At 45.3% G+C, this 27,899-nt stretch overlaps 1 protein-coding gene across 1 annotated transcript in view; it reads left to right on the plus strand.

The window, feature by feature from the left end:
- Positions 1-5,863: 5,863 nt before the first annotated feature.
- The window catches only part of LOC119395060 (nucleolar protein dao-5), a 33,206-nt gene continuing 11,170 nt past the window's right edge, over positions 5,864-27,899 (plus strand). The window contains exons 1-2 of the mRNA XM_049415772.1: positions 5,864-5,990; positions 23,449-24,160. Coding sequence (XP_049271729.1) covers positions 5,976-5,990; positions 23,449-24,160 — 727 coding nt within the window. The 5' untranslated portion in view covers positions 5,864-5,975. The remainder of the gene's footprint in view (positions 5,991-23,448; positions 24,161-27,899) is intronic.

The raw sequence follows: 27,899 nt of genomic DNA on the forward strand, positions 1-27,899 counted from the left end.
TCTTATTCTTTTGTATTCGTCCTAGTGCTGTCTTTTACATCATTACGAACCCAAACCAAATTGCCCACCTATTTGTTATATTCTGTGATGATTGACGGCGGTGTCAATCATCACTTTTCTGCAGAGCTTCAGATACATTATTTGTTGTCAATACGTTCAGCAGCATTGTGAAGTGAATTTCAGTAGAAAAGCTAGTTGAACAGCAGGGTAACTTCTTGTGGGTAACTCGGGCTAACTGTGTACTTATGAGTAGATTACGTGGCTGTGGAGCAAACCTCTCAATCTCTTTTTGGCAGCCTCAGTCTTCTGACAACATGACTGGGACGTTTCCCCGTAATTTTCAGGCCGCTTGAGAATGATAGATCAAAAAGCCCCACTGTTTGCTTGTAAACAGTGCCCTTCAGACGATGTGATTTTCACTGGTTTGCCCTGGCTACTATTCTTCAGGATCAATTCATCAAAAGGTGCTAGGTTTCGGAGCCTAGCATCTGCCTTCCACTGAACTCATCGGTTGCTTCTCAACAATGAATGATCAAGTTACCTACTGGGCACTTCAATGTTTTATCATGCACATTTAACGATTGCCTGTACGAAAAGATCATGATAGTGTTTAGAACATATATATAGTACTTCAAATTTTCAGGTTCATCACTGAGTTCATTTGCAAAATACGCCCACCAAAGACAATGCTCTTCCATTGCGTGGAAGCCTTCATGAGCATTTCAGCAGTGAGGTCACTTCCTTTTCATCCATTGTTACATCCCTTAATCAGAGCCCCACAGCAGCAGTTTTCGATTAGGGAGCAGAAAAGTACCTTTGCAGAATGCCTAAATAAGCAACCTATACACCCTCTGGCAAAAGTTTATCGAATGCAAAATTTTCAAGAAAGCTATATTCCCACTTGGTCTGGGAACATAGCTTCCAATTAAATGTTCGAGCTTGTAGTTCTTGCGACCTATAAAATTACCTACTATATTAGAAGCATCATGCACTGACAGAGCAGAAATTAATATTTGCAGGGAAGCCTATGTGCTGTAAACCTTTGCTACCAGGTGTACAGTACTCACGGATTGAATTGCAAAAATTTAGGGCTAATTAATGCACACACTTTCATTTTCAGCATATACAGCTCGTGTCGTATTGACGCAATTTTGACTCGGAACACTTACATCAGAGTCAACATTCCTTTAGCAGCCAGATTTGCAGCGACATTACGTGGTTATCAAAAGCAATTGCTCATAGAAACCGTTGTACTAATACGATGCCGCTTTTCAATTCGTAAGTACTGTACATTAGACACGGCAAAGCTGTATGCACCAGTTCTCACGCCCTTCTGGTGTCCTAGGAATATACTTATTACCCGGCCTGAAGCCTACCAAATCTTTGCTAATATTTCTTTGTTTTAGTGTAATTTCTTAGAAGTGTTTCAGTACATTGAAGCTGAGTGCTTCTGTGCTCGTCATTATATCCAACATGCGTTCCTGTGTGCTGGTTCTTATCTATGCCAGCATGTGGCTGTGTTCCCCAGTAGCCTGATACTGCTGTGTTGCTCAGTGAAAGGTCATCACTGATGCCCCGGTGATAAGAACGCTTCAGAACCATCACATAGGCTCCTGTTACTGGTTCTTCCTAGACTGACATTTGATACCACCTACATTTTCGCAATCCTTCAGCATCATTTTACAAAAGCCTTTATGTAGTATCCTCTAACAGCTGCGCTGTAAAAAATTGTGTATGGCCTAATCGAGAAAGTAGGGATGGTGTTCAATGTCAGTGATAAAAATGTCTGCAAACGAGTCTTGCACTGTCTATCCAGTCTGATAAGGACATTGTTGCGGTGCAGAATCCGGTGGCCATTTTCAAAAAATGTTACGCACAACTCCCGCAGTCTTTCAGGCACTTCGCAACCTCCACATAAAACGCAGCATTGGCAGTTTTGACCTTCAGTTACCAATTCATAGTGCACGATTTCGTTGCAACCAAGAAAAAAGACTACCAACATAACCTGATTTTGGATTTGATCTCTATTTCTTAACCTTGGCTAATCATTTTAGTTCTTTTTTCTTTAATTGACACTACAACTTAATGTTGCATCCACAAAAGCAAGTATTGTGTCCTGTGAAGCCCTTATGTAAGCTAGACTTGCATAAGTTTTCATCCAAAGTTCTCAAAGCGATTTGACATTATTTTCATTACCACATTTTTTTCAACTTCAACTTAATTTATTCTTCCAGCACGCACTAGAACTGTTATCTGGGGCTAAAAGTTATGGTAATCAGATTGTCTAGTCCCAGGAGGCTTTGTGTAGGACAGCATGGGAACAGTTTTATCCTATTGAAGGTTGCATAAAAAACAGTTTGGAGCATACAAAACATTAAGAGAAAAAGATTTTTTAAATTTAGGTGCTTAAATATTTTATCCATTGACGAGATACATCACATGCCACAGAATTCTCAGCCCTTTTCAACATTGTGATACAAGGTGATTGAGATAAGAATAGTGCATCATACCATGTTAAGCATCATTTATGGGTATATGAACACAAATGTTTCCAAGGTGATGACATAGGTGCTCAATTCTTTGTGACACAAGATTGTGGTGTGAATGTATTTGTGAAGAATCTAGGACAAATGGTGTCTAATTGATTGTAATTTACAATGCGTGTGAAGGCGTGGTAGACACCAGATCTTGATTGCTGATGTGTATTGGTATTTCATGACACTGAAAGGTCACCCTTGATGTAGCAAACCTCCCCCAGCTGTTTTCTTGTTCTTTTTGCAAAATAGGAGAGAGCTCTGTGAAACATGGAATTAATTATAAAGATCAAACCATGCAATCTGGCATTTTGTGCAATGATTTAATCGTCAATCATGGATGGATATTGCATTACGGTGGAGAAGTGTTTTCTGTAATGTGTCTATGGTATTTTATTCATGTTTCTGTGTGTTGTGGTCACCCAAGCTGAAATGCAACAGGTAAATTTGCAGAGGAATGAGTGTTTTTGCCACTGTCTTGGTACAAAATGTTTTATCTTTCCAACATAAAATTTGGAAGAATTTTATGAATGCCCAACTTTCGCAATCAAGTCGCTTCTCATATCATTCCGATAGTTGTTTGCCAGTCATTGAGTATACAAGAATACTAGGGGTGTGTGAATAGGGAATTTCAGAACTGAATCGAATACGAATTGAATAGTGATGACCCCGAATCGAACACGAATACAAATCGAATACCGGTTGAATAGTAAGAGAGCCATTTCCAAAGCAGCCCTAGACTGGTAGGGCAACATTTTTTAAAACAGCCCAAGAATTCCACAACATTTTATTTGAAACAAATATTCACAAGCTTTAACAAATGAACATTACGATTACTATTAACCGAGAAAAAATACCGCAATTATTTAAACTGAGGGAAGCTCATATACAACAGCAACTACAGAGCCTTCGAAATATTTTGTAACTGCAGGCTGAAATATAGCAGAGGCTACAGTATTCACAGTGGTACTTTGTCAACAGCTTTTAAATAAAACTGATACATAAATATTAAGCAATTTTCATGAGTTATTATTATCATGAATGTCATTCTACTGCATTGATGTCATGTCATGTAGTGGATTGACGACAGTGTCGTTTCGGCGACACTGTCATTTGGGCAAGGAAAAACGCCTTCATCCTGTGATCAATATAGCGTCGATAGTCCTGTAAGTACATGGGCTGCATGCATCTGGGTAATTCGGAGATGAAAACAAGAAAAGTTGCCCCTCACTGTTACGTCTTGTTCCTTCAGGCATTTCTCATCGTTGCTGATTATTCGAAAAATATTCTAAAAGTATTCGGCATTTTGAATATGCACTATTCGATTCGAGTACTGAATCGAATAGAACGCTGTTTGATTCGTTATTCGAAATTTTCGAATATTCGCACACCCCTAAAGAACACGCATGATCTCCCTACATTTTCATAATTGTGTGATAAGGAGGGTGTTGTAGTCTCGCATGCATTTGTTTTGAGGTCTTTACAATCACACTGAGCGTGCTAATCCCAGTTGTAGATGTAGTTCTTTCCTTTAAGAAGTTGTTTCTGTCATCCTTTTGCAACACTTGATGAATTTCTGCGCCTATCATGTGCAGAAAAACTCGACCCTTTGTTCAATCTCCATTACATCAAAACTTCAATAATGGGTTGCACAAAACATTCAGTCATAAAAGCAGGGGCAGTGCCAGGATTTCTTTACTTGGGGGTCCACCCATGATGAGTTAGTTCGACCCTTCTCCCCTGCACCCGCCGCTGTCACTGCCCCTGCATAAAACTACATAGAGCCGTAACACGTGGAACTTCTTTCGTGATTAGGATGGGGGCTTGCAATTGCTCACCTTGAAGAGGAATTCCCTGTAAGCGTGAGGCATAAGCTCGCCTTGGTTACGTGCCTGCCCTTTGTACACACCGCCCATTGCTACTACTAATCACTATTACCGCCTTTTATACAGAAGTCCCGTTTATAGTGTGTGTCAGCCATCCCCCCTCGAATGAGGAAAGTTACACAGTGTGTCACCCTCTTCCATTTCTTTAATGTTTTGGACAACTAACGCTTGTTCTAAGATTTCATTTGTCATGCAATATAAACAGAAATTTTTGCATAATCTCTTGATAAATGAGCCATTACGTAAAGGGCTGAAGGCTGGCCAGCTTGAAACCTCCACTTGTCACCCTGATGAAGCAGTAATGGCTCTGAAACAGTGTGGTGAAACAGTGTCACTGGCAAGGCAAAGCAGAAGATTAACAGTGCTGAGCTGCGCTAATTAAAAAATAATTTAGAGGGCACTTAGCTGCCAGGTGAAGACGCAAGGATCTTCCTACACAATGCTGATGCAATAATTAATAAATTAATTAATAAAACACTCATTAATAAAACACTCATTCATTGTACCTCTCCATTCGTTGTACCTCTAGCAGAGTTTAACATATAGAATTCTGAACTTATAGTGCTGTTCACATGACTGTGCTGCTTTTTGTACTGTCTTCTGTAACAATTCAGTAGGAGAGGTTGCCCACCTCACTTGAATATACATGCTAGTTGGCCTGTCCTGGCCCATTGGTAAGTATCCTTCACACAGCACTGTGACAGGGTGTGCCTACATTTTGCGCCATACTTTGCTTTTTCATAGACGGCCTGTAAAAAAAAAAGGAGTTATCAAAAAGACCCTGCTACGATTAAAACACAAATTGTTAGCAATGTTCTTGCGCTGTAGAAGTTTACTGGCATGACTACTTGCTTCAATGCAACGAATCAGACATTAACGTAGCCGGTGGGGGGAGGGGGGCGAGAGAGAGAGAGGGAGGGGGTTGAGCTCCTAACTCCGAAATTTTTCAAGTTTCAATGGGTACATATACACGAACACAACAAACGCACGAACGTACAAAACGGGTGGTCGAATCCCCCACCGCAGCCCTCGACCGCAAAAAATTTCTTGCTGGCTATGCCCTTGCAACCAGAGGTGTATGCTTCGCGTTAGCCGGGGGACCGGAGCGGGAGGTGAAGCCGGACTAACTGTACAAATTGAGAGTGAGGCAAAAAAATAATAATAACTGTGTCATTGTTCTAGTAGAAATTCGTTTCGATTGCACAAGGTTAATTTTCAGCATCATACTGCGTAATGCAGCCGCTAATTTCCGCTGCTGAAATATGCGGCCCGTGGAGGGAGGGGTGAAGGAACGTCCCCCCTCCCCATTCCCGTAACTAATGCCTCTGCGACGAGCAATTGAAACTTGAAAATAATCTTCATCGCTGTTGTCTGCAACCGCCGCTGTTGGAAGCGCCACGTGTGGGCGGCGGCCAACAACTAAAACGTTTCGCCGTCGCCATGGCAACGTCCGATCAGCGGGTCAACATGGCTTTGCCAAAATTAACCGGCTGGCCTGTAAAAGCCGATGGACATCGTTTAACTCGCGCCGTTGGCGTCTGCATAGTTCTGGAAAATGTGCGCGGAACAGGTGAGAATGCTGCGAATTGCCGCCCTTCGTCTTTCGAATCTTAGTTGTTTAGGATTTAATTGATTGACCGGCCATGGCATCCAGCGCGCGGTCACGGGTCGTTTGCTTGCATTTGAACCACTTTGACGTGACAGCGACGAGCGAAAAACAGTGGCGGTTTTCGAATTCGGTCACTCTATAACGTCTCCCTTTCAGTCCAAACGAGTGATAGGTGCTCTTTGTAATGGCGTCAGGCGCTGCCGGTAAGATGCATGGCTTAATTATCCAATGTGTCAGACAGCTGACAAGAAGCTAGTTTAGTGCATAGCAAGCATGTATCTAGCAGCTACTGATGTTAAAAAAAAAAATAAAGATCAAACTAGATGCGATCCAATTTCGTCAGTGCAATAACATGAGGGTTAATGCAACTGGCATAATTAACGTTGTTATTAAAACTGTCATGGTACTGCGTAAAAACTTCAGTAAATGCCCGGTTCTCATTTTTACCATCGTCCATAACTTTCAATATTTAGGTTTATTAAATATGTTTTCATAACGAAAAGGAAATTGATAAATAAACAAATCAGGATGCATTGAAAGCGGTCAAAAGACGCATTTCAAATCATGCATTTTTCGCCTAATACGGTGAACTGGAGCATTTAATCGGTGCACCATATTTATCTGTAGCGAGAAAAGGGGCAGCGCACCGTTGCAATTTGCAGTTCATATTTCATTGAGAAGCTGTGAGCTTACAAACCAAATGAGCGGCGCAGGTACAGTAAGTACCATGGGCGTCGATCGGCAGCATTGTGAAGTGTGAGAGATTGGTGGTGATGGGGGGGGGGTCAAGTGTCTTTTTTGCACCCCTCTGCTGACGTCCGTGGTGAGCACTTAGTACTATGAGAAAATGTCACTTTCACACTACACACCCACATAAACGCACACACTCGCACAAGAAGAACGAGTCGCAAAAGTAAACCTATTAGCGATATCGTTTTGGTCAATCGAGACACGTGTCACAGACCACGTGTTTACGTGTCATCGTCTCGCTATAAAGCTACGACTTTCTCGTGTTTCGTATCACACTAAGTGCAGACCGTGTTCATTTTTTCTTTCTTTTTCTTCACTGCATTGAGAAGGAAATTTGAGAAGAAACACCACGAAAGTGCCTATAACCGCTGTGTTTGACAATGTAGCATAGAATATGAGCTAACTCACAATAAAGGGGGCACAACAGCTAGCACATTAAAAAATGATAAGAATAATAAGCTAGACAGAATAAGCTACTTCAAACAAAACGAAAAAAAAAATCACAGCATATCCACGGAGTGAATGATGATGAGTGGGCGAAGCTGCGGAGGTTCATCGGTAAACCGTGAATCTTCCGTGAATTCTGCCCAGTACATCATCACCGACGTGAGATCGGGCGCGTTTATACTAAAGGTTCGATGAGTTATGACGACTTGCAGCGCACTTTAATTTTACATGTACGCTGTGAATTTTCATTGTTTAGAAAACCATTGCTTAGAAAACATCTGGCGTCTTTCGTTAAGCAGCTGGCGTCTTTTCGTTTTGCTTTAGAAACATCTGGCGTTCTTTCGTTTTGCTTTTACAAAACATCTGGCGTCTTTTGTTGGTTTATTTCATCAATCAACGGCGTTTTGAACAAAATTCTTATTGTTTAATCACGCACAGGAGAAATCTCACCAGGCACTACCTTGGAGGTAAAGAATGGCTGCTAATGGGAATGAGAGACAGAAGAAGTCGGCTTTTAGCTAACGCTGCGAATTTTTTATTGTTCAACAACGCACAGGAAAAATCTCCCACCGGCACCACCTTGCAGGTCAAAGCGTAAGACTGGTTACATACTACGCTACGAGGGACGAACGGGTGCCGCTATAAGGAGCTTCGCCCCTAAAAAACTGTGAATCGCCGCGCAGAACACTTCATAGAAGCACAGCACAGAAGCATCGGCACTTCTTATAGACTCGATTAGCGTTCCACTTATAGTTAATTGATGATTCAGCTAAATTATTTCATTTCCTTTACCGAAGAAGAAAAAACAGCTTGTCTTTTTAGAATGAAGCATAATCCATCCAGCATATCGATAGAGGAGAAATGCTAGAAGCCCGGGTACTGTGCGGTGTCAGTGTGCGATAAAGAACGCCATATGGTCGAAATTCCTGGAGCCCCCCCCCCCCCCCCTCGCCGTGCCTCATAAACATATCGTGGTTTTGGCGCCCGTAAAACCCCAGACATTATTATTATTAAATAAAAATGAGTTGCTTCCCTAATAGTCATCATCATCCTAATCAAGTCAGCAGTGGACGTTAAAGTATTCATGTTAAGGACAAAAAGAAAACAAAAAGGGTCTGGCAGGCTCCGGAGATCTCACAATTCACCAACAAGCGACGCCGCTCATTCATGAAACGAATAGCCTCCCAACAGACATTTGACTAATTCTAGTCGCACTTTGATCTCTCTTATAATAAGGGGTGCACACTTTTAAAGGTCCCTTGGAAGAATATGTTTTATTGGGCACGGACCAGGATTTATAGGGCCAGGATATCTTCTCGCCTGTGGCGCGCGGCTACGAAAAAAGGGTCCTTCTGGGGCCCATGGAGGAGGCGCATAGGCGAGCGCATGGGGGGGGGGGGGGGTCCCTAGTCACCTAAGAGGTGGGGGGGGGGGGGTGCAAAGTCTGCCCCATACATTGACTTAATAGGGAGGGGGGCGCTGCGATGAACCTTCGCGCTCCCCTCCTGAAGGGGAACCCTGCGCACGCCTATGGAGGAGGGGAAATGGAAACAAGAGCTCTTCAAGATTACTTCATCAATCTTAACTGAGTTAGTACTATTTTTTACTGTCCTCTTAAATTACACAATTATGAGGCCCCGTTTCACCTCCAGCTTTTATTTTGTTTTATTGCAGTACTTTTACAATCCATTCACATTTATATTTTTCTCTCTCTCTCTCACCCCTCCCCTTCTAGTTACTGCTTATCGGTATTAAACGTCGGCGTCGGCAGGGTTCTGCAAAAGGAGAACTTACCCCCCCCCCCTCCTCCCCCCCAATTCGCACCAGCACTTGCCCCTCACTCATGCCACACGAGTGCTCCCTAGTGATGCAGAACTATCGGTAAATTGACTATCGATAGTATCGATAGTTTCTTTGAAACTATCGATAGTGCTACTATCGACAAACTATTGATAGTGCAATCGGTAGTACAATCGTTAATATTACTATAGCGATATTACTGCCACGCGTGTTCATTGCTTTGTTTTGACGTATTTGGGTTTCACCCACAAAGACTGTTAGCAACGTTTGACGCAGACCGCGCCGTAATCTTTGAGAAGCTTGACAATTGTTTGAGATCATTCTGTTACGGTTACGCGCCGGACGCGAATAGTCGAGTTTATTCGAGAGCTTACGCAAGCACCAGCGATAACGCTGGAAGGTTTGATGACTGATGTATAAAGGACGACGCGTTCCACCGATGATCAGATTACCGAACGGCTGACGACTGCTCCCGCAGCTATATCGTGCGCAGCATGTATCGCTTCTATTTTGAGTTTTGATTTTCTGGGCATAAGTTCGCCCAAATAAAGATCTCCGTATTTCCCAGTCTTGCTGCAGCATTCTTCACCGTCACAACCACGTAACAATACTATCGTTAGTGGTGTGAATAATGATGCGATTGCTGGCCGGCCATATTGCGAGAATATTTGCGATAGCCTACTACTAGCTTCGCTTAATTTATGAGCATTTTTTGGCAGAGAAATTAATTATTTCCGCAGCGAAAATGGTGGAAAATATCCATCAATAAATTCGTATACCTTACAATTAACTTCTTGATATATTGCTTTTATTTTGAAATCATAAATTGCAATATCAATTTGAAGCCGCGCAGTCCCACCACATGTAACGTATTCCTATCCGCTACAGCTGAACAGTTTGGCTTTATGATCATGTGTCAGCAAAGCACTCTGGTTAAGAACACAATCATGTCAACTTTCTTTCTTGCCCTTCAGCCTGCTCCTCCGGCTCCACTATGTACCACGCGCGCGGGGAACCAAGTTTATTCTGCAGTGAGTCCGCGCTGTTGATTTTATACTATCGATAGTACCATCGAATGTTTTACTATCGATAGCGCTATCGATAGTATTTTTCACCATCGATAGTTCGATAGTGACTCAGCTATCGATAGTATCGATAGTACCATCGATAGTTCTGCATCACTAGTGCTCCCCCCTTCCCCCGTCGATGCAATGAGGGTTTGCACCCCCAAGACAAAATCCTGCCTACACCCATGACATATTAGAGGATGAGTCGTAGTTTATTACTACTTGATCGTGCTGCTATCGTCTACCGAACGCCGACTTTGCCCACGTTTTTTTTCGTTTTTTTTTTTTAATTTCTATGAAACAGCGCGTTACTGAACGAAAAACGAGACAAAGAGTGCACATGATCTGTGCACTCCTTTTCGCATCCTTCGTTTAGTAACGCGCTGTTTATCAAAATGAAATTCAACCAACTCGCCCAACTTAACCATCTTGCTTCAATGTATCTCACTTCATAGTTTTTTTTTTCGTCTATTTCAATAGCCTCTTCTTCAACCCGAATATTACTGACTGTTTGGCCATAACAGGGTGCGTACAGCAAATCAGCGAATAAGAATAAAGAAAAAATAGAACGTACAAGTCAATAAGAAACAATGGTGCCTCGCATACATATTTGTTTGCCACATTACTGCAGTGACAAGGCGTGTAACATGATATGAAATACTACTAAATTTATTCTAGGATATTAATACATGTACGGCATTTACGGAAAGCTTATGCATGTGTCTTGACACGGCATGCATATAAAGTGATATTGCAGCTGATGTGAAACCACTGGGGGTTACCTTCAATCAGCGTTTAAACTGGGAGGAGCTTGTTGAGCGCTCAGCAGCAATATATTTGGCCAGGGCGTGTGGTGTACAGGGTGTTTCAGATAACTAGCACCAAGTATTTTTTAAAAAACATAGGCGCTCCGCGTCTCAAATTGAAGCAGTATTGTTCTGAGCCATATAGAGCACATCAGAATAATCTTCCCAGCCCGTCAAGCTCGGTAATTAACAAGGATTGGTTAATGAACTTTTAAATGGTAACTCTAGTAAAAAAATCTTCAATACAAAAGTTGTAGCGCTTGCTCAGACACATCAGATTTTTTAATCTATTCGAATATAACTTCCCTGATTAATTTTTTTGCAGCCTTTCTTTAAAGAGCGCGAATTTAGAAAAAAAAGATACCACGTGAAGGCCGCCTACCGCGCGGCGCTTTTAGTGCCCTCAAATGTACGTTGAATTATCAAAGGCTTCTCCGCTCACAGAGATCGGCTGAACAGGCAATCGGTGACTGTGGCATGGATGTTAAGCGACAAAAATGGCGTACCGTTTTAAGAAAAAAAAAAAGTGCTTAGACGAAAAAGCAGCAGCCACGGCAAATTCCATACGAGCATTTGATTCAGCGTAGGCAATATTTTTTTGTTTTCGCACCAATGAAGGAACACGATGGAGGGGGCGAGAAAGGACGGAGATAAAAAGGTTCACTCACTCGCACGTGGTGGCCTCTTTTTCGTCGAAGACGTTTGCGGCGTTTTTTTTTTTTTTTTCAAAAAGAGCAGGGATGCAACAGCTGCGGCAATTGTGCCAATTTGATACAATTCCTTATTTTTGCGCCAAGCTGAGCCAAAACCGTGAAATTGGTTAAAATTGCGCCACGCTGCGCTAAAATGCCTGACCAGCCTAAAATTCTCTCAGTTGCGTAAATTTGAGCAAGAAATGGAGGCCGCGTTGGTCATCTGCAGTGTGGGCATCGTCATCCAATACAGACGCGCAGACCCTAACCCCTCGCGAAAGAAAAAAAAAAAAAAAACGCCAGGCCTGCGCTGAAACCGCAGCACAGTCACAGCGAAAGCTGGAAGAGCGGCGTTTCTAGAGCCCGTTGTAAGCTCTCTTGGGGCTACAATACAAGTACACTAGAAAGGTACTCACTACGCCATAAATCACAATTTTTGTGAAGTTGGGAAGCACCTACTAAGTCATTATTCGTCATTCTGCGGAGAAGCGAGGCACCAGCTACACGTCTGTGGCATTATGTGCACTTTGTTGACGCAACGACTGATGACGATGAAAAATTATGGCTCAGCCCTTTGTAATGGGTTGGAAGCTCTAAACGGCCCACCAGTTATGTAATTTGCATTTGGTGACGCCGGTCGCTATTTCCCTCTCCCGTCATGCTGTATAACATACGTTGACGTGGGAGAGAGACAGGGGGGGGGGGCGAAGAACTTTACTGAGACCCCGAGGAAATGGATCATGCGCTTATGTGCTTCCTTGGCAACCAATACAAGTGCACTTGCGAGGAACCCACTACGATCTAAATCATTGTAATTTTACTGAGACCCCGAGGAAATGGATCATGCGCTTATGGGCTTCCTTGGCAACCAATACAAGTGCACTTGCGAGGAACCCACTACGCTATAAATCATTGTAATTTTACTGAGACCCCGAGGAAATGGATCATGCGCTTATGGGCTTCTTTGGCAACCAATACAAGTGCACTTGCGAGGAACCCACTACCCTATAAATCATTGTTTTTTTGAGGAGTAGGGCAGCAGGCACTTTGCCATTTTTCGTCATTCTACGGAGAGCCGTGGTACCTGCTAAACGCATGTAAGGCATTATGCGCACTTTGTTGATGATGTGCCTGATGACGACGAAGAATTATGGCAGAGCCCTTTGTAATGGGTTGCAAGCATTCAACAACCTACTCGTTGCGCAATTCGCATTGTGTGACGCCTGTTTACAGAATTCGCGCTGTGCGACGCTTGGTGCTTATTTTACTCTTCTACCACGCTATATTACATATGCTAATGTGGTTCCTTCCCGACATGAAGCCTGTATAGGACCTTTTCGCAAAGCAGTTTCAAGCACCGACATGGCTCAGAGGTTGAACACTGGACTCCCACGCAGAGGGCCCAGTTTCGAATCTCGTTCCATCCTGGAATTTTTTTCTTATTTCATTTTTTTTTTTCTTATTTCGAGTGATACTGGTTACGGACACCGGCGGCGGCGGCGGCGGACAACTACGGCGCCAAAAACGACCGGTTAAATGATCTCATAACAGCTTTCGCTGTAAAAAAAAAAAAAAAAAACTCAGTTTCACCGCAAGGACGAAGCAATGAATGCGATAGCAACAAATTGTAATGTTATACAAAGTGAGGCTGGCAGCAAACTCTTTTGTATCCGATCTCCCATAACTCTACAAAACGTTGGTGTAAGAGAATACGGCCGCTCCAAGGAAAGATGCTCTTTCTGCACAGTGTCTTCGCATTGAGAGCGCAGCACGTAGCAGGATATACGAGCCTCCCGCTAATGGCTGCCGAGATAGCGCGTGCGCCAGCGATCGCGACCGTGGCCTTAGAATCAAAGTTCAATGTTGCTACTCGAGCGACAGCCCCCCTCGCCCCCTCTCGCGTCTTTTCATGCTCGTTCAAGACGGGCGGGGCGTTTCCTCTATGCTTTGATGGCAGGCTTCCCGAGCGGAGTGGCGTTATCGCATACGCCCTCCGAGCGACGGAGATGGGCTGGCTCGTTTGATATCTGCTTCAACCGCGTTCGTCGCCCGCATTCGCGCGCTTTTACCCGCGGTAGAACATACCATGCACAGGGATATGTTATCAATTTAGACTTTATGCGGGAGATGACGGGAAAAACTCGTCGAGAGTGTCCATATAGTTATCGCAATGGAAAAGGACAGTACTTCTCAAATTTCCTGATTCTTGTTTTATTGCGTGCAGAACGCTTTTTAAGCCACTTTGCCGCAGCACAACGGTGTCCCGCGGGAAAGCATACTGAGATTTAGAAGGGGCTATTAATACTAGCTGTCAAGGACATAGCACATTTTGTTCCTTAGTTACTCATTCGTGCACACGTCGTGTAATTACGAGTACTAGTATGATCGCTGACGTCTACAAAATTATTGGCAATCATTTGGAGCTGCTGTGTATGGCGTTTCTGCGGCCTTGAGAAACAGTAGACAAAAGCGTATGCCAGATTTCTTTTTTCGCTAGCCCCACTTGCTCATGCTTTACGAACCTCCCAAATTTCCATGTTGCCAGGGTCGAAGGTCCACATTAGCATTTCCAGTGCCTGTCGAATTATTCGACAGGTCCTGCAAATTCGACAGGTCCTGCCCACATCTTATGGAGACAAGTTTTTTTGCGCAGGTGGAAAGACTAAGAGACGCCGCGTTTCCTGATAATGCTATAGCTGCTGCTTGCGAAAAAATAAAAAAGTCCATTAAACAACGGCCTGGGACAGTTCCAGCCAAGAATGTCCCGCAGGAAAGAAAAAAAGTGTCAAAAATCCCGTATGTCCACTGGCTTTCGCACGGCCTTAAGAGAGTGGCTTCGAGGTATGGGGTGGATCTCGTGTTCTCCGCAGAAAACAAGGTGGGCCGCATCTGCGCAGCGGTTGGTAAGAAGATAGGCAGGCAAAAGCAGTGTGAAAAAAGAGGATGTGCCATTAAGCACGTAAGGCAGTTCGTTCCTTGCGCACGTGGTGTTGTGTATAGAATACCACTGTCGTGCGGCAAGGCATACATCGGGCAAACTGGTAGATGCCTCAACGTGCGTTTGCGAGAGCACAGCAGCTCTTTAATAGGAAAGCCGTTCACGCATCTGGCGATGCATTGCAGAGGATGCGATCAGGGTAGTTGCAAGCCTGCATTTGAGCAGACAACTGTAATCTACAGGCACAGGGGATCCGCGGAGAGGGAGATTCTAGAAGCCCTCTTTATCCAGAGAGAAGGGCCGGATTGCATCAGTCACCCCTCTATCAGTCTGCAGGAAGGGGAGATAGCCTATCTACAACGTTACTTCACGCAGGCATGCTGAGCATATGGTTTTTTTGGTCGACTCGTTGGGTTAAATTTGTTTTCACTGCGTTATAAATATGTCTTTCCTGAATAAAAATATTCCAGTTGCTAGTAGCGCGTCGTCCCGTGTACTTCTTTTCGTTGTGTGCCGTTTTTTCGCGCCCCTCAGTCATCATAAGTATCTTCAACTTCTAGAACAGTTTGAATCAAAATGGGACAATTCCTCATTTTAACGTGAACTCAAAAAGGCAGTTTCTAATAAAAATGAGCCAAATGCTGCATCTGTTTCAATCAAACTGAGCCACATTCATTAAATCAACGCTGCGTCAACAATCGTGACCAAAGCAACCAACATGGTCTCATCCAATCTGTTTCATTTGTGTTCTCGTTCCTTCGCTGTCATGTTGACGTTCCGCAAGTAGTTCTTCTTGGGCGAGTTGGCACTTACTGAAGAACGTTATGTTGTAGGGCAAAACTCGAATATAAAGAGTAAGAGGCCGACTTTCCTACTTCTTTTTGCCTCTTAGCGTTTCTTTTAGAGTTTAGCGCTACAGTATCATGTCCTCCTTTCGCTCCAAGACGGTATATTTGAAATAAACGATATATGAAATGAAGATATTGGGCACTCATCTATTCCTTGAAGAAGAAGACATGATCCGAAACGGCACGGTGTAAAACAAGCTCCGAAGAAGAAGAGCTGGATCACTTTTCAAGGCCTTCAATAGATGCCAAGAACAAGAAAACGCTGCCGACAGTCCAGAATAGTGCGTCTTTTTCCAGGAAGGGCCACTCGCTCTTCAATTAAGTCTGGTCATCGCCATTACGCGCATGCGACGGAAGACGGCACCGACGGAAGCACAAGGATGATGTTAATTTTATCGCAAAATATTGATGTACTGTGCATTCGAATCGTTTTAGACTTCTTTTACGAGCTAATTCAAGCTTAAATAAAATGTTCCAATCTCTAAGAGCTGCAGATACAAAGTTTACTCCTGCATACCGACGATAGTTGGCTATATAGATTTTAGCCACAAGACAGATTTGACTTATTTAGGGAAGAGGAACACACTGGCAAAAAATTGTTGGAGCAGGCCTGATCATATTGGCAGTAGCAAAAAAGTGCGTTTTTCTCAGTTTCAGTTAAATCGCATTTGGCTCTTTTAGAAAAAAAAAACCCACATTTTTTTCGACGGTACATCCCGTCCATAGCAGTCACCGATAGCCTGTTCAATTGACCTCTCAGCGCGGAAGAGTCTTTGATAATTCGTTCACCATACATTTGAGGGCACTAAAAGCGCCGAGCGTTAGGCAGAAGTCACGTGGTATTTTTAAAAATTCGCGCGCTTTAAAAAAAGGCTGCAGAAAAATTAATCAGGGGAGTTTTCTTAGAATAGATAAAAAATATCCAATGTTTTTGTGCAGGCGATACAACTTTTGTATTGAAGATTTTTCGCTAGAGTTCCTATTTAAAAAGTTCATTACCCAATCTTTGTTAATTATCGAGCTTGGCGGGCTGGAAAAATGTCCTGACATGCTCTATATAGCTCAGAACAATACTGCACCAATTCAAGACGCGTAGCGCCTTATATATATATATATATATATATATATATATATATATATATATATATTATATATATATATAATATATATATATATATATATATATAATATATATATATATATATATATATATATATATATATATACTTGGGGCTAGTTTCTTAAACACCCTGTATAGTATTGTAAGCGCGATACACTCTCCCAGTGAAAATAAAACTGTTGCTTTGCTGCTCACTATCTCATGCAAACTTCTGCAGTTTTGTGTGGGGAACGACGTTCAAACAAGTACACTATCTGTTTTATAAAGACACAAGAGTTTGAATTTTCCTGTCGGTTCCCTGTCGTTGGCCAAACTTCGTCTAACCAGCACCGTATACTAGCACCGGAGTGTCGAAGTAGTGACACGCGTTTCTCGTTCACAGCCCGTTTGACAACCGGCACATTAATATTTCTTTATTTTTTTAAACTCTTTTTCCTTCCTCACCTTTCTATCCCCACTTACCCCTTCCCCAGTGCAGGGTAGCAAACCGAAAAACTTCTGGTTAACCTCCCTGCCTTTCAATTAACCTTTCTCTCTCTCTCTTTAATATTTCGGCAACCCGCTGCGGCCACAGGTGCACTCACTGTGTGTTTAGAAAAAGTTTATTTCATCGTAGGACGCTACGAACATTTAGAAACAGTGTCCGTACAACAAGAACATTAACATACACAAATGACGAAACACATTATACATAAAACGTTTCAATTAACAGAAATGTCGAAGTCCACAGGGTGTCCCTAACGTATGCTACTAAGAACTAGCATACGCACACTTGTCACAATATGTACATGACGATGTATATGTACAATACACTTGACTTGATGAACATACGAGCAAATATGTACAGCAGATGTTATGTAGATCCTATACTGCTGGCTCACATCCACTCAGGGGGATTGGCCTTGTTCGGTATCTCTCTTTCGTGTGTCTCATCTTTGCCTGCTTCTCTACGAGCTGATACCGCTGCTACTTGATCTCGCGGTTTCCGCCTGCATTCCTCAGCCTCCCTGTCCGCGTGAAATCTTGTTCCGCAGAATGCTTTTATTCCACTTCCACGAAATACAGAGGATCGTTCGTAGAGAGTGTTATCTTGCTACATTTGCCTTGCCCCGCGGGCACAACGCATTGTAGTCAACATTAAGGAGCGTGATAGGCCTCCAATCTTCAGGACTAACAGAGGAAGCGTCACCTTTTGGAATAAGTATAATGCGGCCGTCTCGAAAACTGGATGGAAACACGCCATCATCAAAACACCGCCGGATAACCGCGGTAAAGGCAGCGCCGATCTCATTCCAAAATGTCAGGTAAAACTCAACTGGAAAACCGTCTGTCCCAGAGGCCGTTCCACGTTTTATGGACTGCAGTGCGGCCTTTACCTCTTCGGGTGATGGAGGGGCATGCAGGGAATCAGCGGCTTCTTGAGAAACACGGGGTAACCCTCTAAGCATGGGCGGTAATATGTCGCAGTTTGTGTGCGTGGCCGAACATGACATCGCTTCGAAATGCGCCAAGAACAGAGACCGATCACGCGTAGGAAGCGGCTGCGCAGGTGGTATTTGTGTGGTCATAGAGGGAGAGGGCTGTGACTGCCCAAAAAGCGAATGCCTCGCATAGCGTAGTACCTCAGGATGTGCACAGGGGCTGCGCCTACAGCGCCATGCTGCCGCCGCCAGAGACGAGGCAGCAATCAAATGCTGGAAGCGTTCACGTAACTCACGCTGCGAAACTCGCATCAGGGGAGACGGCATTTCGGCCCGCAGGGCGATGCGCAACTTCGTTGCAGTATCGGCCACTGATCTCTACTAGCAGGAGCTGGATGGCGCATCTAGCATGCGGGCGTGAAGCCACCGGAAGCCGCCGTTTTTGTCCCGGAAAAGAGCTTTTATCTTATTTTTTTAAAGAAATACCTGCCTGTAGCGCAGTAAACTGTACGAATCGACCGGAAAAGTCGTCAGGGAAAATATTTCACGCGCAAGTACCTCAAGGTAGCATTATTTTTTACGCATTTTGTACGTTGCAGCACTCCGCCGTATTCGGACGGTGTCGGCATGGCGTCTGTCATCTTTCGTGTAGCGTTCGTCGGCGTCTAAAGTGAGGCGTAATCGCAGAGTTTGAAAAAATAAAAAAGAAAAACGATCATAACAACAGCTGCCACCCGAGAATATTTGAATTGCGCGACTGAGACGGACAGAAGACGCCAGCTTCCGGGACAAACAGGATACCTTCCGGTGGCTTCACAAGCGCCCGCCTCGCAGAGCGGGGATGCGCCGTCCAGCCTTTTAATGGAGGTCAGTGGTATCGGCCAGCTCCTCAGAAACGCGACGACGCAGCGAACGGCCTTGAACTGAACAGTGTAGACGCCACTGCGTTTTAAGCGCGTCTCAATCAGCTGGGCTAGATGTAGCGAGAGACACACGTATTGCACGTGACAAATCCGACCGAGAGCGCGCGTCCTGGAGGACGCGAACATCAAGGCGCCATGGTTTTTCCGAAAAAATAAAATGGAATTTTGAGCTCTAGGACAATGATCAGAGATGCACACAGGAGATGGGAGAAATGGTTGTTAAGTGAGCGAAGAGTCATCGTCCGCACGAAAAGACCGCATCTTATCAAACATAGCCGCAGCAATTACTCTGGCCAATAATGCAAGTTTCTGATAAATTCTTTTTGAAGCACTGCTCGCCCAGAACCGCAGAAATTGTGTCTTCATCATGTTCATGGAGTACAAGATCCTATTAGTTCGATTTGTTGGTAACGGACTTAAAAAGGAGCTTAGCACTTTATTACCTCATTACAAACACTGCAATTATTTGTCTGGATGATGTCAGTTTTTTGTGATTGACCGAATTCCTGAATGCTCTCAACGTGAAGGGGCGAGGTTGTGTTGTTGCACGGCCGCTGTTGTTGTCTCTAATTTCAATGGATCTTGCGTTCTACTCTTGTGGCGAATTGGAGCAGAGGTGCCGCGCAGTGTGGAGGCCGTGGTAGCGCAGTGTGAGCAGGGCCACTCGATCCGTCATTGGAATACGCTGCACATCCACGGAACAGGTGGGAAAGCGACAAGCCAGGAGAATGTATCACATGACCAAAACAAACGACGTCACACCATTCCCAGCGGCAAAGCACGTGTGGCGGCGGTGTGCTGGTATACGTCGCACTCGCATGCTCGCCGTTCGCTGCTGTCGCCATTTGCGATCGATGACTTTGGCATCTTGGTGCAACCATAGAGTTTCTTAAAGTTAACTAGAGGGGACTCTGGCGCTGCGATCGTTCAGTTACCATGGGAATGATGGGTAGTACACAAATTTGCCTAGTCTTCGTGCTTGCGGCTTCAAACGTACTTGTGGCTTTGTTTATTGCTGTGTTTTGGCGTTCGTTTCGGATAAAAGAATAGAACGTTCTGAACTTCGTGACCAGGTTTGATTTGGTTAGCTGACTTTTGCTGAACTCAGTTTTGCGACAAAGCGGATGCAGCCGACGCGGAGCCAAACGGAGTCGAAAGAACGAAGTTTAGACAAATTTGTGCACTACCCATCTGTTCGCTCATAAGTCGATCGTGCAGACGGGACGGCGCGGCACTCTACGTCGTACAAAGCTTCTTTCTCGGCTCTCTCTCTGCCTGGTCTTTGGCGGTGCAATTATCAGTGGAAAGCAAACGGCTTCCTTTGAGCAGCTTGTCTACCCCGACGGCCCGCAGGGGTTGCGGTTAAGCGACGTTCTATTCTCAGAGGCCGGCTTGGAGAAGTGCGGCCCGAACGCGTGGGAAGATGAAGAGGGCAAACATCTCCTGCTCTATGCCGTCGCTCGAGGCGACAGTATGCTTGACCCCAACAATGACCGGCATGCGCTTTCGGCGCGCCGACTGTAAAGCAGGGCTGAGTCGCAACAATGCACGGTCCGATTGCGGGAAAGGCGAGGACACGCAAATTGTTTCCCGGAACCGTCTTTGCGACCGTCACCGGGGGTTCGACTCGATGAGCGTGGGAGATGGCGCGAATGCCGCAAGGCTGCTACGATACCGATATTTCGACCGTGAGAATCCCTGAAAGCGTGGGAAGGAGAGGGAGAGCCATGATGGGAAAGAGTGCCAAAACGCCTGTCTGCACTGTAAAGACACTGCTGTCGAGATTAGGGACAGCCAAGTAGGGAGTGGCTTAATCTGAGAATAAACGGATTGGATAAGGGAATGTTGAGGCGGACCACCAGTGGCCACCTCCCCTTTTCTTTGTTTACTGCAAGGTACTTAAGACTGGACGGAATTCGTTTCCCTTCAGTCTAAGCTGTAATCACTTAACCGATCGATCAGTAAGACTCCGTACGATGCAACTTTTGTCTGGGCCGTAACCACTCGGTGGTCGAAGAGTGAGACTCGGTTCTTCGTATGTAGTAACAGTGTTCTAGGCTCTAACTTAGGAAACGTTAAGTAGAAGAGTAAGAGGCTGTTGATGTTTATGTTATCATCAGTGTGCTTCGGCAAGATGTACATATGACTGTAAATATTTCGCTGCAATATACCTTCAAGTTTTTATTACCTCCAACCTGCCTCCTGCTTCATCGACGTCGATCATCTCTTTGACGGTACGTCAATCCACATCAAGGAGAAAACGAACAAGGAAAAGCATAACTCCATCATTCCAATGCTGGCTGAAGCGTCATGCGTTGCAGCTCCCATAGACACTAGCGCCAGAGTTCCCTCTAGTAAGTATTGTAGGAAACTCTATGGGTGCAACGACGACGCATCCCACAAGGTTGCCGGCCCGACTCCGATGTTGAGGCCCTGCAGCTATCGGTGCTGTCTAGCGCCTCGAGTGTTTCAGCAAGGCGGCAGCGCATTGATACCTACCGTAGCCCGTGTATGCGACAAAAGGCAAGGTGCATAATCGCGGGCTGCCGGGATTTAGCGCATGCAGTATCGTTCAAAATGCGGCTAGCCTCAACAACGTCAAATAATAATAAATAATAATATCTGGGGTTTAACGTCCCAAAACCACGATATGATTATGAGAGACGCCGTAGGGGAGGGCTCCGGAAATTTCGACCACCTGGGGTTCTTTAACGTGCACGAATCTAAGTACACGGGCCCCAAACATTTTCGCCTCCATCAAAAACGCAGCCGCCGCAGCCGGGATTCGATCCCGCGACCTTCGGGTCAGCAGTCCAGCGCCATAACCACTAGACCGCCGTGGCGGGGCAACAAAGTCAAACCTGTTGGAGCCGGAGCACCAACTACGCTTGGCGGCTCGCCGCCGGCTGAAGCAAAACAAATACAAATGATGAGGATATAAATCCTTCGTACTCCGATTTCAAACGAGAGCACATCGACTGCTCATGGTTGAACTTCCGCGTAGCGAAAAGGATCTCACTCTAGCTCCGAATGACAGTGCTCCTACTCCTGTTCGACCACTGAAACTCTCCGGCTCGCAAGAGATCAAGCGTGTTTTTGAGTGCTCCTGTTTTTACAATGAAATCCGCCATTATTTCAGCAACTCCGGCTCTTTTACGCCCAATGGAATTCGCTCTAAGTTGGGTATTCGCAGCATCTCTACGGACGGCCAACTAAAACTGTCTGATACGATTCGCAGCACGGTGGCTGTGGTTGATTTGACCCCGCGCCTGTACACTTACAGCGGCAAACGTTAAATTGGTTCAGAAAATACCAGTAATAAAAAGTGTTTACATTACTAACTTTTTTCTATGTCGGCGCCGCCTTGCAGTGTTGGCACCGCTTTGACCACGGCCAGCATGTTGCCGCTCATATTGGGCGCTACAGCACATTGTGTTTTAAATTACGCAATTGATATCTATGCATTTTAATGTGTAACAGTTACTTAAAGTGCAGAGCCAGTGCCTCCTCTATTTTTATAGAGGAAGCGTTGGCAGAGCACTTTTGGAGCCCGGGCTGTCGGCGTCTAATGCGTCATGTCTCTTGTCACGCTGGCAAAACCATTTCAACAAGACGGCGAGATGGGCCAGTTGGTGAACATTCATGTTAAAGCACAAGGCTTTTTAGCGCACATAAACACACAAACTTTGTGCACATAAACACACGCACATAAGCTTTGTGCTTTAACAAAACCATTTATAGCATTGAGATGTATAGCAGAGTATAGCCAAGGGGGCGGGAAAGGGAAGTGAAGTTGAGGAGGAGGAAACGGAGGAGAGCGTAAAGCATAGCATAGCAATGTGTCGCGCCACGCAGGCAAAACGACGTATAGCATAGTCACGTACAGTATAGCATAGCCATGTGTATAGTATAGCATGGGGTGCAGAAGGAAGTGAGGGTGAGAAGGAGTGATTTGAGGGTGAGGAGGAGGAGACGGTAGAACGTAGCATAGCAGGGTATAGCATAGCATAGCAAGAGGACGGAAAAGGGAAGTGTGAAGAGGAGGGAAAGCAGGAGGGAGGGTAAATGATAGCATAGCCTTGTATAGTACAGCATAGCAAGGGGGTGGGAAAGGGAAGTGAGGGTGCGGAGGAGAGATATGAGGGTGAGCTGGAGGGTAAGTAGGAGGGGAGAGGGAGCCACTGCATCACAAATAAAGGTTTCCTTTCCCGTGATTGACGCCGACTACACCGCACGTTTGGAACGCGAGTGCGCACTTGCATGTGAACGCCAGCGTCACAGAAGGGCAGGCGAATCATTGCTCCACACTTCCTTCAGCTTTCACGTCGAGTGAAACTACATAATTTTATTACTTCTAGATGTTTGAATGTTTAATGCATGTAGTTGATACCAAAGTTTATAGAAATGTTGGTTAATACGGTGTCACTTGTCATGTATACGATGTTTTACTTGTTCTTTTTATGTCTGTGTCTATGCGTATGTGTCTACGTCTGTGTTTATATACTTGTAGTCACCTAGGTAAAGGAACAAACCACGTTAAGGTGAAAGTCACATTTCATAGTGAGTTCAGCAACAAGCAACATTTTCTTATCGTTCTTTTATCCCAGGCGTTGGCATCGTGGGGTGACTTGCAACCCCTGCGCTCAAAGATGTCCCAGAAGACTCGATCAACCGCTCCGCGGGCGAGCGGCGCTCAAGCCAAGGTTCCCGAAGCTCGCAGAAAGAGCATGGTCGAAAACAGCGCCGGAAGCAAAGTTCGCAGCGTCAGCAAGGACAACAGGGCCTCCAACCGTCGTGAGAGCGTCAATCCTCCCGTTCAGAACGCGAGCAAGAGAAGCTCCAGCCAACACGAGAGCAGGAAAGTGCCGGCCCCGCAGGAGACCAACAAGAAGCCACCCGGCCATCGGGATGCCAGGTCCACATCGAGGCAGCCAGAGGTCAGGAAGTCGAACCTCCAACCCGACGGCAAGGCGGTGCCCAGTCGACACGACGGTAAGGCGACCGCGGCCAATCCGAAGACATCTTCGCGACCAGCCGCCGGCGTGTCGAAAAACAAGGACGCCCTTACGTCGCGCCTGTCAAACGCTGGCGCGAAGTCACCGAGCCGGGGAAGTAAGGTTACGGCTGAATCGAGTGGCCAGAGACATTCGCGGAGCAACGAGAAAGAACGAGAACTGGAGAAGGTCGCAGCGACGTCGTCATCGAGTGGTGTCTCGGAAAAACGCCCTAAGACAACACACCGCGCAAAGACGAAGGCAACAGACCGGCCTCCTGGTGGCAGCGCTGAGGCTAAGCAAGGTCACGAGGCTGAGTCAGAAGGTAAATAAGATTTATCAAAACTTCTTTCATATAACTCATAACCTTAAGCGGTACATTGAAATGTAATGTAGATGCGCTGTTCGAAATCCACAAACGACTAACAAGAGGACAGGACTAGTGGTGCGCAAACTTTCAACTGTTTATTTTTGCAAATGCACGTCAAAGATATACACAAAAAACATTGAACATAACAAGGACTATGTTACAACGTGTTCTTCATGGAAGAAAGTCATTTTGGAGCTATCATGCTCCTCGTGTGTATTCTTAACTAATCTGGCGGTTCAATAGAAGGCGTTGGCGGGCTAGTTGGCGAGAATCCAGTGTTTTTTAGCGCAAAAAACGACACCCCAAGAAGGAAGACAGAAAGAGTTTCTGTCTTCTTTCTTGTGATGTCGTTTCTTGCGCTAAAAAAACACTTTGGAATCTGGCGGTTGTCAATAAAGTTAAATGCTGTCTCACTGAGGGCAATAGATGCACAGCTCACGTGATTAAAACATGAAAAATGCCTCCATGATTCCGCGTGTTCTTTTAGACCTGCAATGCGCCAACGTCTGCGTTTAGTTAAAGATGGGATCACATCCGCATCTTGCGCAATGAGTAGCTAGGTGCCCTGGTGATTGCAGCACATCTGTGGTGTACCTATGTTCTCCTAATCTTGTGTTTATGCAACGCCCGGTCTGCCCAATATGGCATTTTCTGCACGTGAAAGGGATTTATTAGACTATGCCCTCGTCACATTCTAAATATTTGTTTACATGTTTGATGGTGCATTTTTTCACGAGTGTAGTTTCGGGAGAATCATTAACTTGTTTGCAAAGGCTTTTAAGCTCTAAAGGGGCATAGAAAACAACTTTAGCGCCATGCTTTTCCCCAATCTTTTTGAAAGCATGAGAAGTCTTGTGCATATATGGAACTACACATATGTTCCTAGTTTGCTCGTTTTCACGTCGAATTTTTCGCTTCGCGTGACGTGTAATGTTTTCGCATTGAAACCAACTACGCTGCGAATACAACACGCTGAGTGAGACTGCTATGCACTGCCGTATTGCGTATGTTTCGTGGTTTCCGCGGCATTGCCCGCGGCGCGTGAAAATAGAGCTTCCTGCAGTGACAAATATGATCGAAAGAATGTGTACTCAACGAAGAATAACTCGAGAAGAAAGAAGAGAAAAAAAGTATGAGGAAATGTTCACATCATCACTTCAGCAGCCATCACGTTTATAAAGTTAGTTCCGGCATGGTTGCCGCTTTATGACACAGTTTCAGCCAGTGTGACAAAAAGTAATCTTAGTAAAAAAGCTATAACCTATTTTTCCGGCGCTTGGACTTCCTTATTTCATTAATATTTCTTGCTGACGAAAAGAAGAAAGGAAAACGTGTATTGTCGAGCAGTTTGAAGACGCATAGAATATATCAAAAGCCGAAGTCATGTAACAATACGTATAGCGACTACACGTCACTTACTGAGTTATACCAGGACGGAGAGGTGAAAGGCAGGGAGGTTAACCAGAAGTGAAAGTCCGGTCTGCTACACTACAATGGGGGACAGCGAAAGGGGGAGATAACAATGTAAAGGGAGAGAGAAAAAAGGAGCAGGGGCACACCATCATAATCGGTCACTATTGAATGTGACTGCAAATGCGCAAGAACACTTGTACCTGTCACAGAAAACGACACTAGTACAAGGTATCCAGCCGTTTGAGCTGCAGGTATACGTCGTCCTTCAGAACTGCAGACGTGCCTTCGTGGCGCAGGGTCAGGAAATTGCACAATTAAATGGGTGCTTTATTGCTTTAAGGAAGACTTGTGTACTTGAGAAATACTGCACTTTAGTCGGTTTCAACCTTACAAAAAATGCCAGCTCCGTCCACAGAACAGCCTGCCCTTCACCTGTGAAAGACAGCCCAGTGATCTCCAGTAGGGGTCCAGTGGAGGTCAGTGGTCGTGCGAGCAGATTTTCGCTCGAACCATAAGCTCTTTTAGAGTGCAGCTTTTAGGCGCCTGTTCCTGCGTTGAGCGGCGTCGCCGTTGGCTGGCGTCGGCGTAACCGACAGAGCGAACGAGGAGTCTGTCGATATCACGAGCCACTGGCCTCTAACCTCGCTTTCTTCCTCCGTCACGCGCGCTGGGCCCTCTGTCGGAGCTCGTGCTTATGCAGGACTGGCACGTGCGAAGCGGCTGGCTTCGTCTGTCCTAATGGGGTTGTCGGCGTTTCGATTGGTTGGCGACGCCTGTAATGCGCAGAGTGGTGTGCGTAGCGCTCGAGCACCGGCAGTTTCTGTGGCTATATGTAACGAATGTTACATTGCTACAACCAAAGAGGTTTAAATAAAGCTTGCTGTAGTAGACCGCAGTAAATCCGCGCCGCGTGCGCGGCGGACATCTTGCCATAGGCAATTTGAAGTTTTAAGGCGCGAATAAGACACGGACGAAGAATAGGAACACACACACGGAGCGCCACTTCCAACATAGAAATCTATGTTGGAAGTGGCGCTCCGTGTGTGTGTTCCTATTCTTCGTCCGGGTCTTATTCGCGCCTTAAAACTTCAAATATGTTAGACCAACGAGCCCAGTCTGCCATTCTTACGCCATAGGCAAGAAACGGGAGCCGCAGTGGTCCCGCCGCGAACAATGCGTCTCCGCGCATGGTCTTTAACGGTTGATGGCGAGCACTAAGGGGGAAGTTGTCGATAATAAGAAGTCAAATGGCTGATAATGATGCGGTCACCTTTATTTTATTTCTTTTGGCATTCTCCTTGCAAGCATCAATACCGGTGGGGGGCCTGTAGCTCTTGTTTTAAAAAATAATCATCCTCGTAAGAGCAGACATCACTTGCTTATTTCCCTGATCATTTCATTCGTCACGTGACGGAGTCGGATGTAGTGTTCGGACACTTTATTTGCGCACAATATAAATGTGGTTGTCCAAAGCATCACACTCAAGGATATGCTCATCGAGAAGGATAAGCTCATGTCGAGGTTTGACACCTATTTCTTTTCTCAAGACAAGCTCAGGATCTAGAAAACCAACAGGTTTGACTTTGCATGAACGTGCTTCAAATCTGGGCATTCATCTTGCAGTCGACACTATTTCAATAGCTTCAACAGATTTTCGATACTGTTTCATTAGCTCGGCTCTCTCTGCTCCTGTCAATGAATCATTGAAAAAAAAAAAATACTCAAGTGGCTACCTATAAAGGTTATCACTGGGGTGCTTTCTAGCCTACACTTTCCCGATGTCTGGCGTTTCGCGAGTCTCGCCGAGTTAACTGCCACTAATCTCAGACACAGTGTAATGAATAGAATGGGCCATAGGCGAGCGCACGTGAGGGGGTGTTGGGAGAGGGGGGAGCAGGGGGCGGCCGCCTCACTTATCTTCTAAGAGGGGAGCGCAAAGTCTGCGCCATACTTTTACTTAGTCGGACCTGTCCAGTCATTGTTCAAAGAGAAGGGTTATGGCCACGCAGGTTTTTGACGATAATGGCGGCCGAAGGCCCTTGACGTTGCATTCCAAGAACCGTTTGCTTAGCCAGGGACCAAAGGCAGGCCACTGTGAGAAGCATGCCATCGCTTCATTTTCGTTTTTGTCTTGTGTGTTGTCTTGTGGACTCGACAAACGAGAAGGGGTGGGGGGGAGATGAACCTTTGCCCCCCCCACACCCCTATGGGAAACACTCTACGCACGCCTATGAGCTGGGCCCATCTCGGAGGATGACGAAAACATATGTGGTGACTTGAA

Source organism: Rhipicephalus sanguineus, chromosome 5 (genome assembly GCF_013339695.2).
Source record: "Rhipicephalus sanguineus isolate Rsan-2018 chromosome 5, BIME_Rsan_1.4, whole genome shotgun sequence".
NCBI lineage: Eukaryota > Metazoa > Arthropoda > Arachnida > Ixodida > Ixodidae > Rhipicephalus > Rhipicephalus sanguineus.